The sequence below is a fragment of the Rhinoderma darwinii genome (genome assembly GCF_050947455.1).
Source record: "Rhinoderma darwinii isolate aRhiDar2 chromosome 12 unlocalized genomic scaffold, aRhiDar2.hap1 SUPER_12_unloc_11, whole genome shotgun sequence".
In the NCBI taxonomy this organism is placed as follows: Eukaryota; Metazoa; Chordata; class Amphibia; order Anura; family Rhinodermatidae; genus Rhinoderma; species Rhinoderma darwinii.
In genome coordinates this window covers 105,001-120,355 of record NW_027461864.1, presented here as the reverse complement: position 1 = coordinate 120,355, position 15,355 = coordinate 105,001, and the positions used below count along the sequence as shown (strand labels likewise).

At 44.2% G+C, this 15,355-nt stretch overlaps 1 protein-coding gene across 2 annotated transcripts; it reads right to left on the bottom strand.

Moving 5' to 3' along the window:
• Positions 1 to 2,297: 2,297 nt before the first annotated feature.
• On the bottom strand, positions 2,298 to 5,092 carry LOC142698106 (protein kinase C-like 1). Of its 2 annotated transcripts, XR_012865685.1 has the most exons (3): positions 4,598 to 5,092; positions 2,904 to 3,433; positions 2,298 to 2,736 (listed from the first exon to the last, which is right to left on the bottom strand). XR_012865685.1 is itself a non-coding variant. In XM_075847790.1 (2 exons), the coding sequence occupies exons 1-2, from the start codon at positions 4,835 to 4,837 to the stop codon at positions 3,134 to 3,136; spliced, it is 540 nt and encodes a 179-aa protein (XP_075703905.1). In that variant the 5' UTR covers positions 4,838 to 5,092; the 3' UTR covers positions 2,298 to 3,133. The 2 variants fall into 2 exon arrangements, 1 of the variants encoding a protein (XP_075703905.1); XM_075847790.1 differs by having other exon boundaries at positions 2,298 to 3,433.
• Between the last annotated feature and the right edge of the window lie 10,263 nt (positions 5,093 to 15,355).

The following is a 15,355-nucleotide window of genomic DNA, read 5'->3' as shown; positions in this document are numbered from 1 at the left end:
GGAATAAAGTATTTATTATACGGGGGCATGGCTGTAAATATGCCCCCGGATATGACGACTCCTTGTATAGACCAGTCCTATTGGATCTCTCGGTGTGGACGTCTCTGCAGGGGATTTTTCTTCTTCATGAATGTTGATCTCTGGTGTGAAGGATCTGGTAACAGGAGCATCCATGAGGTGAGGGCCCTGACTGTAGGGGGCAGCATTGTAGCCGATCCTCCATCCTCCACTGTGCCCCATTCAGTGTATCCCTTTTAGATAATCCTCCACAATCTAAATAGCCTGTACTTCAGCTCTCTCCTGCACTGATACATTGTAACAAACTCTCACTTATCATTATATAACCATTAAAGCTGTTTTCTGGTTTGGAAAACCCATTTTCAAATGCCCTATTAGGGAATTTTGGGGTAATAGTGTGGGTTCCCCCGTTCAGGACCCTGATTAATTATCCAGAATGGAGAGGGGCAACAAACATCATCTCCTGCTCAGGAGGACCATCACATCCATGTATTACATGCCCAGCCCGGTGATTATAGAACTGTGTAATACTTTACTTCCCCTTTAGAGATGCTGTAGGGAAATTAAACTCTTGCAGCAAGTTCCCCCACAGATTACTGGACCCCTCTAGCAAAACGGTATTGTAAAAACCTGACAACCCCTGTAAGGCTCTGTTCACACCACATTTGGGCTTTAAATCTGACATATACCTTTAAAGTGTAGCTAAACGTTTGACAAACTTCTGACATGTCATAGTGACATAGTGACACGTCAGAAGATTGGATTGGTGGGGGTCCGAGCACTGAGACCCCCACCAATCACTAGAATGAAGCAGCTGAAGCCCCCGTGTGAGCGCTCAGCCGCTTCGTGTTTGTTCGGCTTTTTCCAGAAATAAATGTATCGGTGAACGGACTCAATAGAAAGTCTATGAGCCGATACATTTTTCCGGAAAAAGCTGAACAGACAGGAAGCGGCTGAGCGCTCACACGAGACCTTCAGCTGCTTCGTTCTAGTGATTGGTGGGGGTCTCAGAGCTCGGACAACATTTACTACACAGAAGTCCAATGGGAATAAAGACAAGCACAAAGATGTAGGGGATAAAAGGAAAGTTTTATTTACAGATAAGGGAAGGTTATATTTTATTATTAGGAGATTATTCTAGAAGTATTAAGACTACTATTATTATATACTGTGTATATGTATGTGTCATCTATTTATCTATTATACTAAACCTATCTAAAGGCCGTGTTGATCCAGAGGAAGGCGAAAACCCCCTGTGAGGAATGAGCCAATTGTCCTCATATTAGGGGGGAAAATTCCTTCCTGACCCCAAATATGGCGATCGGCATAAATCCCAGGATCAGAGGCTGAAGTGTAACATGTGTAATATGGGGAAAGACTAGGGGAAAATTACTCATTTTTTTTTATTATTAGTTTTAATGAACTACTGTATTTATTTATGTGTAAACTATAAATTGTATTAAATTAAGATTTATTTTTAATTATTTTCTATATTTATATTATGTTACTTATGTGTGTTACTACTTATTACTCTATCATCCTAAACCTATTTAAGGCCGTGGTGATCCAGAGGAAGGCGAAAACCCCCTTTGAGGAATGAGCCAATTGTCCTCATATTAAGGGGGGAAAATTCCTTCCTGACCCCAAATATGGCGATCAGAATAATCCCAGGATCAAAGGCTAAAGTCTAATCTAAATGTACTATGCGTCTATATGCGGGTGGCTATACTTATCATGTAGTGTGGTGTCTATACTTATTATATAGTGGGGTGATGTGGGTGATGTGAGTGATGTGGGTGATGTGGGTGATGTGGGTGCATTACTTACCTGGCCTGTGCTGAGGTGAGATCAGGTATAATGGCCGCTCCGGCCCCAGGACTACAACATGCGGCTATTATTCCTGATCTCCCCAGATGGAAACTAAGCACAGGCCGCTCCTGGGGGGTGTAGAGGATCTTCAGGCTGGAGTGATGTCAGATGCCTGCCCGGGATTGGAGGATGGCAAGTCAAGGCTCTGGTGCAGCAGCAAGATGGCAGAGGTGTGGCATGAAGATGGTAAGGAGAGAGATGATGGTCTGGGCAGCCGAGGTGACATACAGCAGCAGAGACTTGAGGCGCGGGTCAGGAGGCATGAAGTTCTGGGCCCTTGTCCTGAGATCTTATCGGGTCCAGCTTGGTGACATGAAGCTGAACCCGGCCAAGGGGTGAAGGGCTTTGTTATTCTCTGGCCACTTCAGATGTTGGTTCTCCAGAACGGGCACAAATGGTGTAAATGGTGGCTGTGCCCTCCTCTCCTGCAGTTCCTCCCAGCCGATGGTGGAGAAGAATGGATGCTCTCTGATGTTCCCGCACACACCGAGGCGCCTCTTAGAATTTTTACGGACCAGTCTCTTGGTCAGATGTTTCACGTCAGGATTAAGCCAAGTTGGAAATTTAGGCTTCGCGGTGGTGATGGCTTTGATAGCCATTTGCCTGACGGGGCCGTTGTAAAATGGGGAGCGTCCTGCTGCCATCCTGGACACCACAATCCCCAGGCTCCACCAGTCAACTGCGGTGCCGTATTTTTTTCTAAGAAGCACCTCGGGGGCCATGTAATGCAACGTTCCCGTCACTCCACGGATCTTATTGGAGGCGGTGACGCCATCTTGGGCCAATCCCAGGTCGATGATACGGACGTGGCCATCTGCATCCAACATTATATTCTCCGGCTTTAGATCTCTGCAAAGAAATAAGACGAGAGAATGACAAATCCGCCCAGTGATCCAGGAGACGGGGGATGGGTCATTGCACCACCAAGCAGAATAGCCATTCAGGAGTGTAGGAAAGCTGGGTGCAGTGTTTCCAGCATGTAAAGGAGAATGAAAGAAGGGGGAAGTTCTGCTTACCGGTGGACGATGTTGTGTCCATGGAGGAACTGGAGGCCACATATCATCTCTGCTGTGTAGAATCTGATGGGGAGAACAGAGCGGAGTCTCAATGTCATGAAATCTTCCTCTATCAATTCCCTAATATCATGTTATGATGGAGTGTGTGCGGTCTCTAGCAGAGAGGAGGCGCTGATAATGGCAGCCTGTATTCTGCATTCTCTGTATTATCCTTCATCTGACCTCCCCCCTCACCTTTTCTTCTTTCCACCCCCCTCAGTCTCCTGATTATTTACTCGCCTTACGTTGCCGATGTTCAAGCAGCCGCACATCCTGATCAAAGCCTCCAGGCTGCCACCGGACAGATACTCCGTGATAAAAAATGCCCGCTCCTCAGATTGATGTGCGGCATAGAGGTGGCATAGGAACGGGCAGTGTCTGGCCGCTAGGAGTATCCGCCGCTCTCTCATAATTTCGTCCGTATTGTCCCGTTTGGTGATCATTTTTACGGCCATGTAGGTGTTTCGGCCGGGGACTGATGCCAGGACCACCTGAGGAAAACAAATGGAGATTCCTCATGAGAAGAAGAAGGAACAGGGGTGGACAGAGAGGTGGGTCAGTCGGGTAGTGCCCAGGACTCTACAGCAGAACAAAGCTGAGCTCCCAGCATAATGCAGTGTCTGCTGTTGGGTCCTGTATGGAGAGGTCTTCACGCCTTACCCACATTTGACATAATTATCTTAGTTGGTGGGGGTAGTATGGAGCAGGATCATACGCTATAATAGCGACCGTGGCATCTAAACAGTTAAATAGAGGTAAGCTCCCGCTGTCACCCCATCACCCCTACCCGTAACGCGATCACAGTGTGTAGATAGTTGTCATGGCAGCCAGGGGGCCTAATGAAGACCCCAAGGTCTGCCAACTTGGTCCTCCTACTAAGCTTAATAGGAGGAGGCTAAAAGAACAATTCAAGCGATACATAAATATTGCAGTCAAAATAAATAAATAAACTTTTTTCTATTTCGTTTTGTTTAGCTCCTCGAAAAATGGAATAAAAAGTTAAAAAGTGAGTAAAAGTTTTATGTAACCCAAAATAGTACCAATAAACAGTACAGCTCGCCCCACAAAAAACAAGTCCTCACACCGCCCCATCAACAGAAAAATAAAAAAAATTCGGAGTTTCAGAATATGGAGACACAACAAATTAATGTTTTTACAAAATGTTTTTATTGGATAAAAAGTATAAAAAATAAACCAATATAATTTTGGTATCCCGTTATTGTACTGACCCGCAGAATAAAGGTAACATGTCATTTTTACCACTTAGTTAACTCCATAAAAGCCAAATTATTAAACCAATGGAGGGATTGCTGTTTTGTTTTTTTTTGCTATTTCACCTAAAAAAAAACAGACTTTTACAATGTTCCCAGTAAATGATATGGTACATTGAATGGAGCCATTAAAAACGACAACTCGTGCCCCCAAAAATCAAAATCTCTCATATGTCGACAGAAAAATACTAAAATGAAAAACTAAAGTAGTGGTTATGGGGGCAGGAATACTTCTGGATGTCCTATTAGGCATCCCATAGGAGATCACTACACCCATCATCCATCCAGCATAGCATGGTGACAACAGAGAACAATTGATGGAGATAAAAGGTCAACTTTAGGTTTACCACCCTATAAAATGAAATATTTCGATATTATACTCACTTTGCCAAAGCTGCCCCTACCCAGGACCTGGTGGATGGTGAAGCGGCTGATGGTAAGCCTGGCATAGGGGCTGGATGTTCCAGGGTCTTGGCTGCTCCCAGGTCTTGGCTCCTCATCCTCCAATCCTCTGTCCTTGGCTCCTCTCCTCTTCTTCTTGAATCCGGTGACGCTGTCCTCCTCCCTCTTCCTCTTCTCCTCTTCTATCTTCTCACCGTCTTCTCCATGTCCATTGGACGCCATTTTCACCAATATCTTCCTACCTGTAGACTTCAGTCCGATCGCTGCCGTCGACAGTTGAAAGTAAACGGCAGTTGGTCGTGTGCAGGTCACGTGATGTCAGAGGTCATGGAATCCTCAGGTGGCACCTGCCTGGCAGTAACCTGCTCTGCCATGTCTGATGTGGGCATCATGAGTGCCAGTCTAGTGTCCAGAGCTGTGTTTCCCAACCAGGGTTTCTTATGGCCTGGTCAGGGGCCTGCAGAACACAGTAGCAATACATGCCACTCCTACAGTAGAGATAAACAACGGTTATTTGCTCAGGTTATTGGCAAAACCCTTTTCATCCACAATATAGAATCTGGGTTTATATTTAGGGGTCTGTATTTATTTAGGGGTCTGGTCTGAGGTCTGTATTTATTTAGGGGTCTAGTCTGTAGTCTGTATTTATTTAGGGGTTCCGTATGGGGTCTGTATTTATTTAGGTGTCTAGTCTGGGGTCTGTATTTATTTAGGGGTCTGGTCTGGGGTCTGTATTCATTTAGGGGTCTAGTCTGGGGTCTGTATTTATTTAGAGGTCTGGGGTCTGTATTTATTTAGGGGTCTGGTCTGGGGTCTGTATTCATTTAGGGGTCTAGTCTGGGGTCTGTATTTATTTAGAGGTCTGGGGTCTGTATTTATTTAGGGGTCTGGTCTGGGGTCTGCATTTATTTAGGGGTCTGGTCTGGGGTCTGTATTTATTTAGGAGACTGGTATGTGGTCTCCATTGATTTAGGGGTCTGGTATGGGGTCTGTATTTATTGTGGGGCCTGGTCTGGTGTCTGTATTTATTCAGGGGTCTGGTCTGGGGTCTGTATTTATTTAGGGGTCTGGTGTGGGGTCTGTATTTATTTAGGGGTCTTGTCTGTGGTCTGTGTTTATTTAGGGGCCTAGTCTGGGGTCTGTATTTATTTAGGGGTCTGGTCTGGGGTCTGAATTTATTTAGGGGTCTGGTCTGGGGTCTGAATTTATTTAGGGGTCTAGTCTGTGGTTTGCATTAATTTGGGGGTCTGGTCGGGGGTCTGTATTTATTAAGGGGTCTACTCTGGGGTCTTTATTTTTTTAGGGGTCCGGTCAGTGGTCTGCATTTATTTAGGGGTATAGTCTGGGGTCTGTATTTATTTAGGGGTCTAGTCTTGTGTCTGTATTTATTTAGGGGTCTGGTCTGGGGTCTGCATTTATTGAGGATTCTAGTCTGGGGTCTGTATTTATTTAGGGGTCTGGTCTGGGGTCTGAATTCATTTAGGGGTCTAGTCTTGGGTCTGTATTTATTTAGCGGTCTGGTCTATGGTCTGCATTTATTTAGCGGTCTGGTCTGGGGTCTGTATTTATTTAGGGGTCTAGTCTTGGGTCTGTATTTAGGTGTCCGGTCTGGGGTCTGTATTTATTTAGGGGTCCGGTCTGGGGTCTGCATTAACTTAGGTGTCTGGTCTGGCGTCTGTATTTATTAAGGCATCTAGTCTGGGGTCTGTATTTATTTAGGGGTCCGTTCTGGGGTCTGTATTTATTTAGGGGTCTGGTCTGGGGTCTGTATTTATTTAGGGGTCTGGTCTGGGGTCTGTATTCATTTAGGGGTCTAGTCTAGGGTCTGTATTTATTTAGTGGTCCGGTCTGGGGTCGGCATTTATTTAGGGATCTGGTCTGTGGTCTGCATTGATTTAGGGGTCTGGTCCGGTGTCTGCATTAATTTAGGGGCCTAGTCTGGGGTCTGTATTTATTTAGGGGTCTGGTCTGGGGTCTGCATTGATTTAGGGCTCTGCTCTGGGGTCTATTTATTTAGGGGTCCAGTCTGGGGTCTGAATTTATTTAGGTGTTCTGTCTGGGGTCTGTAAATATTTATGGGTCTAATTTTGGGTCTGTAATTATTTAGGGGTCTGGTCTGGGGTCTGTATTTGATTTAGGGATCTGGTCTGTGGTCTGCATTGATTTAGGGCTCTGCTCTGGGGTCTATTTATTTAGGAGTCTGGTCTGGGGTCTGTATTTATTTAGGGGTCTGCTCTGGGGTCTGTATTTATTTAGGGGTCTGGTTTGGGGTCTGTATTCATTTAGGGGTCTGGTCTGGGGTCTGTATTTATTAAGGGGTCTAGTCTGGGGTCTGTATTTATTTTAGGGGTCCGGTCTGGGGTCTGCATTTATTTACGGCTCTAGTCTAAGGTCTGTATTTATTTAGGGGTCCAGTCTGGGGTCTGTATGATTTAGGGGTCCGGTCTGTAGTCTGAATTCATTTAGGGGTCTGGTCTGGGGTCTGTAATTATTTAGTGGTCTGGTCTGTGGTCTGCATTGTTTTAGGGGTCTGTAATTATTTAGGGGTCTGGTCTGTGGTCTGCATTGATTTAAGGGTCTAGTCTAGGGTCTGTATTTATTTAGGGGTCTGGTCTGGGGTCTGTATTTATTTAGGGGTCTGGTCTGGGTCTGTATTTATTTAGGGGACTGGTCTGTGGTCTCCATTGATTTAGGGGTCTAGTCTGGGGTCTGTTATTTATTTAGGGGTCTGGTCTGGGGTCTGTATTTATTTAGGGGTCCGGTCTGAGGTCTGCATTTATTTAGGGGTCTGGTCTGGGTCTGTATTTATTTAGGGGACTGGTCTGTGGTCTCCATTGATTTAGGGGTCTAGTCTGGGGTCTGTTATTTATTTAGGGGTCTGGTCTGGGGTCTGTATTTATTTAGGGGTCCGGTCTGAGGTCTGCATTTATTTAGGGGTCTGGTCTGTGGTCTGTATTTATTTAGGGAAGTGGTCTGGGGTCTGTATTTATTTAGGGGTCTGGTCTGGGGTCTGTATTTATATAGGGGTCGGGTCTGGGGTCCGTAATTATTTAGGGGTCTGGTCTGGGGTCTGTAATTATTTAGGGGTCTGGTCTGGGGTCTGTATTTATTTACGGGTCTGGTCTGGGGTCTGTATTTATTAAGGGGTCTGGTCTGTGGTCTGCATTGATTTAGAGGTCTGGTCTGGGGTCTGTATTCATTTAGGGGTCTGGTCTGTGGTCTGCATTGATTTAGGGGTCTGGTTTGTGGTCTGTATTTATTTAGGGGTCTGGTTTGGGGTCTGTAATTATTTTGGGGTCTGGTTTGGAGTCTGTATTTATGTAGGGGTCTGGTCTGTGGTCTGCATTGATTTAGGGCTCTGCTCTGGGGTCTATTTATTTAGGGGTCTGGTTTGGGGTGTGTATTCATTTAGGGATCTAGTCTTGGGTCTGTATTTATTTAGGGGTCTGGTCTGTGGTCTCCATTGATTTAGGGGTCTGGTCTGGGGTCTGCATTTATTTAGGTGTCAGGTCTGGGGTCTGTATTTATTTAGGGTTCTGGTCTGGGGTCTGTATTTATTTAGGGGTCTAGTCTTGGGTCTGTATTTAGGTGTCCGGTCTGGGGTCTGTATTTATTTAGGGGTCCGGTCTGTAGTCTGAATTCATTTAGGGGTCTGGTCTGGGGTCTGTAATTATTTAGTTGTCTGGTCTGTGGTCTGCATTTATTTAGGGTTCTGGTCTGGGGTGTGCATTTATTTAGGGGTCCAGGCTGGGGTCTGTATTTATTTAGGGGTCTGGTCTGGGGTCTGTATTTAAGGGTCTGGTCTGGGGTCTGCATTTATTTATGGGTCTGGTCTGGGGTCTGTATTTATTTAGGGGTCTAGTCTGGGGTCTGCATTTATTTAGGGGTCTGGTCTGGGGTCTGTATTTATTTAGGGGTCGGGTCTGGGGTCTGTAATTATTTAGGGGTCTGGTCTGGGGTCTGTAATTATTTAGGGGTCTAGTCTGGGCTCTGCATTTATTTAGGGATCTGGTCTGTGGTCTGCATTGATTTAGGGGTTTGGTCTGAGGTCTGTATTTATTTAGGGGTCTGGTCTGGGGTCTGTATTTATTTAGGGGTCCGGTCTGGGGTCTGCATTAATTTAGGGGTCTGGTCTGGGGTCTGTATTTATTTAGGGGTCGGGTCTGTAATTATTTAGGGGTCTGGTCTGGGGTCTGTAATTATTTAGGGGTCCGGTCTCGGGTCTGCATTAATTTAGGGGTCTGGTCTGGGGTCTGTATTTATTATGAGTCTCTGGTCTGCATTGATTTAGGGGTCTGGTCTGGGGTCTGCATTTATTTAGGACTTTGGTCTGGGGTCTGTATTTATTTAGGGATCTGGTCTGGGGTCTGTATTTATTTAGGGGACTGGTCTGTGGTCTTCATTGATTTAGGGTTCTGGTCTGGGGTCTGTATTTATTTAGGGGACTGGTCTGTGGTCTTCATTGATTTAGGGGTCTGGTCTGGGGTCTGTATTTATTTAGGGGTCTGGTCTGTGGTCTGCATTGATTTAGGGCTCTGCTCTGGGGTCTATTTATTTAGGGGTCTGGTTTGGGGTCTGTATTCATTTAGGGGTCTAGTCTGGGGTCTGTATTTATTTAGGGGTCTGGTCTGGAGGTTTGTATTTATTTAGGGGTCTGGTCTGTGGTCTGCATTGATTTAGGGGTCTGCTCTGGGGTCTGTATTTATTTAGGGGTCTGGTCTGGGGTCTGTATTCATTTAGGGGTCTGGTCTAGGGTCTGTATTTATTTAGGGGTCTGGTCTGGGGTCTGTATTTATTTAGGGGTCTAGTCTGGGGTCTGTATTTATTTAGGGGTCCAGTCTGGGGTGTGTATTTATTTAGGGGTCCGGTCTGGGGTCTGAATTTATTTAGGTGTCTGGTCTGGGGTTTGTAAATATTTAGGGGTCGGGTCTGGGGTCTGTAATTATTTAGGGGTCTGGTCTGTGGTCTCCATTGATTTAGTGCTCTGCTCTGGGGTCTATTTATTTAGGGGTCTGGTTTGGAGTCTGTATTCATTTAGGGGTCTAGTCTGGGGTTTGTATTTATTTAGCGGTCCGGTCTGGGGTCTGAATCTATTTAGGTGTCTGGTCTGGGGTCTGTATTTATTTAGGGGTCTGGTCTGGGGTCTGTATTCTTTTAGGGGTCTAGTCTGGGGTCTGTATTCTTTTAGGGGTCTAGTCTGGGGTCTGTATTCTTTTAGGGGTCTAGTCTGGGGTCTGTATTTATTTAGGGGTCCAGTCTGTGGTCTGTATTTTTTTAGGGGTCCAGTCTGATGTCTGTGTGATTTAGGGGTCCGGTCTGTAGTCTGAATTCATTTAGGGGTCTCTTCTGGGGTCTGTAATTATTTAGTGGTCTGGTCTGTGGTCTGCATTGTTTTAGGGGTCTGTAATTATTTAGGGGTCTGGTCTGTGGTCTGCATTGATTTAAGGGTCTGGTCTGGGGTCTGTATTTATTTAGGGGTCCAGTCTGGGGTCTGCATTTATTTTGGGGTCTAGTCTGGGGTCTGTATTTATTTAGGGGTCCACTCTGGGGTCTGTATTTTATTAGGGGTCCGGTCTGTAGTCTGAATTCATTTAGGGGTCTGGTCTGGGGTCTGTATTTATTTAGGGGTCCAGTCTGGGGTCTGCATTTATTTAGGGGTCTAGCTCGGGGTCTGTATTTATTTAGGGGTCCACTCTGGGGTCTGTATTTTATTAGGGGTCCGGTCTGTAGTCTGAATTCATTTAGGGGTCTGGTCTGGGGTCTGTATTTATTTAGGGGTCCAGTCTGGGGTCTGCATTTATTTAGGGGTCTAGCTCGGGGTCTGTATTTATTTAGGGGTCCACTCTGGGGTCTGTATTTTATTAGGGGTCCGGTCTGTAGTCTGAATTCATTTAGGGGTCTGGTCTGGGGTCTGTAATTATTTAGTGGTCTGGTCTGTGGTCTGCATTGTTTTAGGGTTACCAGTACTATATTTTCTTACGACTATATTTCTTGTCGTCTTTGGACATACTTGGCCCCAATCGGCCCTGATTGCTTATTATTCTTGATCATCCACTGACTTCAATCTATCTGAGATATGGTACTGCTGTACATCTGCGATTCGTACTTACTTTTTGCTCTTACATAGATATCGCTTCCATTACCAGTACTATATTTTCTTACGACTATATTTCTTGTCGTCTTTGGACATACTTGGCCCCAATCGGCCCTGATTGCTTATTATTCTTGATCATCCACTGACTTCAATCTATCTGAGATATGGTACTGCTGTACATCTGCGATTCGTACTTACTTTTTGCTCTTACATAGATATCGCTTCCATTACCAGTACTATATTTTCTTACGACTATATTTCTTGTCGTCTTTGGACATACTTGGCCCCAATCGGCCCTGATTGCTTATTATTCTTGATCATCCACTGACTTCAATCTATCTGAGATATGGTACTGCTGTACATCTGCGATTCGTACTTACTTTTTGCTCTTACATAGATATCGCTTCCATTACCAGTACTATATTTTATTACGACTATATTTTTGTCATCTTTGGACATACTTGGCCCTAATCAGCCCTGATTTCAATTGAATATCACTTCTCGATCTTATCATATGCATGTTTCACTTCTGCTGTTATAACGTAACATGTACACAGTGACATTATACTCTTACCCGGTTTTTCACTGATTTTGACGTCTTTTGTTGTGTGACTCATCCCCTGTTCTACTTTTTAATTGTCTCATGTATGTAATTTAATAAAAATTTGTATATTTTTTCAAATATCGTGTGCTGAAGTCGATCATATTTTCTTGGTTTAATCTCATGTAAATTGTTGATCGATGCACCAAGTATATCTTGGTTTTCACTCAGGATTCAATATAGTGCATGTAATATAGTCAGCAACGATGCTTTACAGTTTATTACCTATTACCTCTTTGAGCACTATTTTTTATTGAATTCTGTCTGTTGGTATTCTATCGGATTGTTTTAGGGGTCTGTAATTATTTAGGGGTCCGGTCTGGGGCCTGTATTTATTTAGGGGTCTGGTCTGGGGTCTGCATTTATTTAGGGGTCTGGTCTGGGGTCTGTATTTATTTAGGGGTCTGGTCTGGGGTCTGTATTTATTTAGAGGTCTGGTCTGGGGTCTGTATTTATTTAGGGGTCTGGTCTGTGGTCTGTATTTATTTAGAGGTCTGGTCTGGGGTCTGTATTTATTTAGGGATCTAGTCTGGGGTCTGCATTTATTTAGGGGTCTGGTCTGGGGTCTGTATTTATTTAGGGGTCTGGTCTGGGGTCTGTATTTATTTAGAGGTCTGGTCTGGGGTCTGTATTTATTTAGGGGTCTGGTCTGGGGTCTGCATTTATTTAGGGGTCTGGTCTGGGTCTGTTATTTATTTAGGGATCTGGTCTGGGGTCTCCATTGATTTAGGGGTCTAGTCTGGGGTCTGTATTTATTTAGGGGTCCGGTCTGAGGTCTGCATTTATTTAGGGATATAGGCTGGGGTCTATAATTATTTAGGGGTCTGGTCTGGGGTCTGTATTTTTTTAGGGGTCCAGTCTTGGGTCTGTATTTATTTAGGGGTCTGGTCTGTGGTCTGTATTTATTTAGGGAACTGGTCTGGGGGTCTGTATTTATTTAGGGGTCCGGTCTGGGGTCTGTATTTATTTAGGGGTCTAGTCTTGGGTCTGTATTTATTTAGGGGTCTAGTCTTGGGTCTGTATTTATTTAGGGGTCTGGTCTGTGGTCTGTATTTATTTAGGGAACTGGTCTGGGGTCTGTATTTATTTAGGGGTCTAGTCTTGGGTCTATATTTATTTAGGGGTCCGTTCTGGAGGACTAATCAGTCTCTAGAACAATATTTAATGTGTTTTATCTCTGACTGTCAATATGATTGGGTCTCCTTCATTTCCCTCGCCAAATTTTCCCTTAATAACCGGGTCAGTCACTCATCAGGGGTCTCCCCATTTTTCTGTAATTTTGGGTTTAATCCACGGTTCTCCTCTGTTTCACCTGGTGGTTCCAACAATCCCGAGGTAGATCTCGTTCATCGGGAACTGTCCACAGTCTGGGCCCAGGTTCAGAAGAAACTAGAGGCGTCCCAGAGCATACAAAAGCAAAGCGCCACACACTTTTCAAAAAAGTGCCAAAGGCAGCGTAAACTGACCAAAAACGTTCCTGCAAATTGCGACTTTTCTTTGCCAGATAAGCGGCTTAGCAAAGTTAATAAATTCTCCTCTAAGGCTACAGACAGTAATACAATATCTTAATGCAAGGATGTGTACACTCAGTGTCTGACTGAGGACCTTGGACCCACCAAAGGAAATAATTCTTGGGGGTCTACACTTCAAATATATAGAAATAATGTGAACACTCTTAATTGTGTACTAAAAACGTGTGTAGTAAAACAAAGACCAATATTCCCACCATATAGTGACAGATATCAGTCCTACACAGGCATTCTGCAGACCATATACACTACCGTTCAAAAGTTTAGCGTCACTTAGAAATTTCCTTATTTTTGAAAGAAAAGCAGTTTTTTCCAATGAAGATAACATTCAATTAATCAGAAATACACTCTATCCATTGTTAATGTGGTAAATGACTATTCTAGCTGTAAACGTCTGGTTTTAATGCAATATCTACATAGGTGTATAGAGGCCCATTTCCAGCAACCATCACTCCAGTGTTCTAATGGTACATTGTGTTTGCTAACTGTGTTAGAAGGCTAATGGATGATTAGAAAACACTTGAAAACCCTTGTGCAATTATGTTAGCACCGCTGTAAACAGTTTTGCTGTTTAGAGGAGCCATAAAACTGACCTTCCTTTGAGCTAGTTGAGAATTTGGAGCATTACATTTGTGGGTTCGATTAAACTCTCAAAATGGCTAGAAAAAGAGAGTTTTCATGTGAAACTCGACAGTCTATTCTTGCTCTTAGAAATGAAGGCTATTCCATGCGAGAAATTGCCAAGAAACTGCAGATTTCCTACAACGGTGTGTACTACTCCCTTCAGAGGACAGCACAAACAGGCTCTAACCAGAGTAGAAAGAGAAGTGGGAGGCCCCGCTGCACAACTGAGCAACAAGACAAGACATTAGAGTCTCTAGTTTGAGATATAGACGCCTAACAGGTCCTCAACTGGCAGCTTCATTAAATAGTACCTGCAAAACGGCAGTGTCAACGTCTACAGTGAAGAGGCGACTCCGCGATGCTGGCCTTCAGGGCAGAGTGGCAAAGAAAAAGCCATATCTGAGACTGGATAATAAAAGGAAAAGATTAATATGGGCAAAAGCTCAGACATTGGACAGAGGAAGATTGGAAAAAAGTGTTATGGACAGACGGATCGAAGTTTGAGGTGTTTGGATCACACAGAAGAACATTTGTGAGACGCAGAAAAACGGAAAAGATGCTGAAAGAGTGTCTGACGCCATCTGTCAAGCATGGTGGAGGTCATGTGATGGTCTGGGGTTGCTTTGGTGCTGGTAAAGTGGGAGATTTGTACAAGGTAAAAGGGGTTTTGAATAAGGAAGGCTATCACTCCATTTTGCAACACCATGCCATACCCTGTGGACAGCGCTTGATTGGAGCCAATTTCATCCTACAACAGGACAATGACCCAAAGCACCTCCAAATTATGCAAGAATTATTTAGGGAAGAAGCCGGCAGCTGGTATTCTATCTGTAATGGAGTGGCCAGCGCAGTCACCAGATCTCAACCCCATAGAGCTGTTGTGGGAGCAGCTTGACCGTATGGTACGCAAGAAGTGCCCATCAAGCCAATCCAACTTGTGGGAGGGGCTTCTGGAAGCATGGGGTGAAATTTCTCCCGATTACCTCAGCAAATTAACAGCTCGAATGCCAAAGGTCTGCAATGCTGTAATTGCTGCAAATGGAACATTCCAAGACCAAAGCAAAGTTTGAAGGAGAAAATTATTATTTCAAATAAAAATCATTATTTCTAACCTTGTCAATGTCTTGACTATATTTTCTAGTCATTTTGCAACTCATTTGATAAATATAAGTGTGAGTTTTCATGGAAAACACAAAATTGTCTGGGTGACCCTAAACTTTTGAACGGTAGTGTAAGTGAATACAGTGCAGTGAAATTCAGTGACTCACAGGTGACATCTTCTCAGATTGGAGTCGTTCATGTTCTCTTTTCTTCTTCATCCGGCCCAGAACGCCATGTTGACTTCCAGTCTTTTTCATCTCCAATGCCCAAGCGCGAACCACAAGATACGTCATGAAAGTGTTGATGTAACCTGTATACAATGTTCACGTGACCCAATGTGCCACGTCACAGCGTATTCAAATCATGGAAGCGTTCAGTCTACATGACTACCGCCCATCACGGTGCACATACCTTAGATCAAAATTTTGACATATAACTAACTCTAAACCTCATAAGTTAATTTTCTTTAGCTATTATACTAGGATGTACAATTCTATATTAAAATATTATCATATTAGTCATGTGTCCTAGTATACCCACATCCAGCGATGGGTGGGATGGGTGAAACATAAAATAGTTTTCCATGAGTTTTGGACTGCGATGTGCTGCTGATGTCTCCTTTTGGGGGTAATATACAGGGAATATGGGGGTTATATAAGGGACTCTCATCATCCCTGTATATACCAGCCATCATCCCCATATATAACCACCATTATCCGTGTATGTACCAGCCCACCATTATCTCGGTATAAAATCTCCATCACCCCTGTATATACCATTAGGGCGGGCAC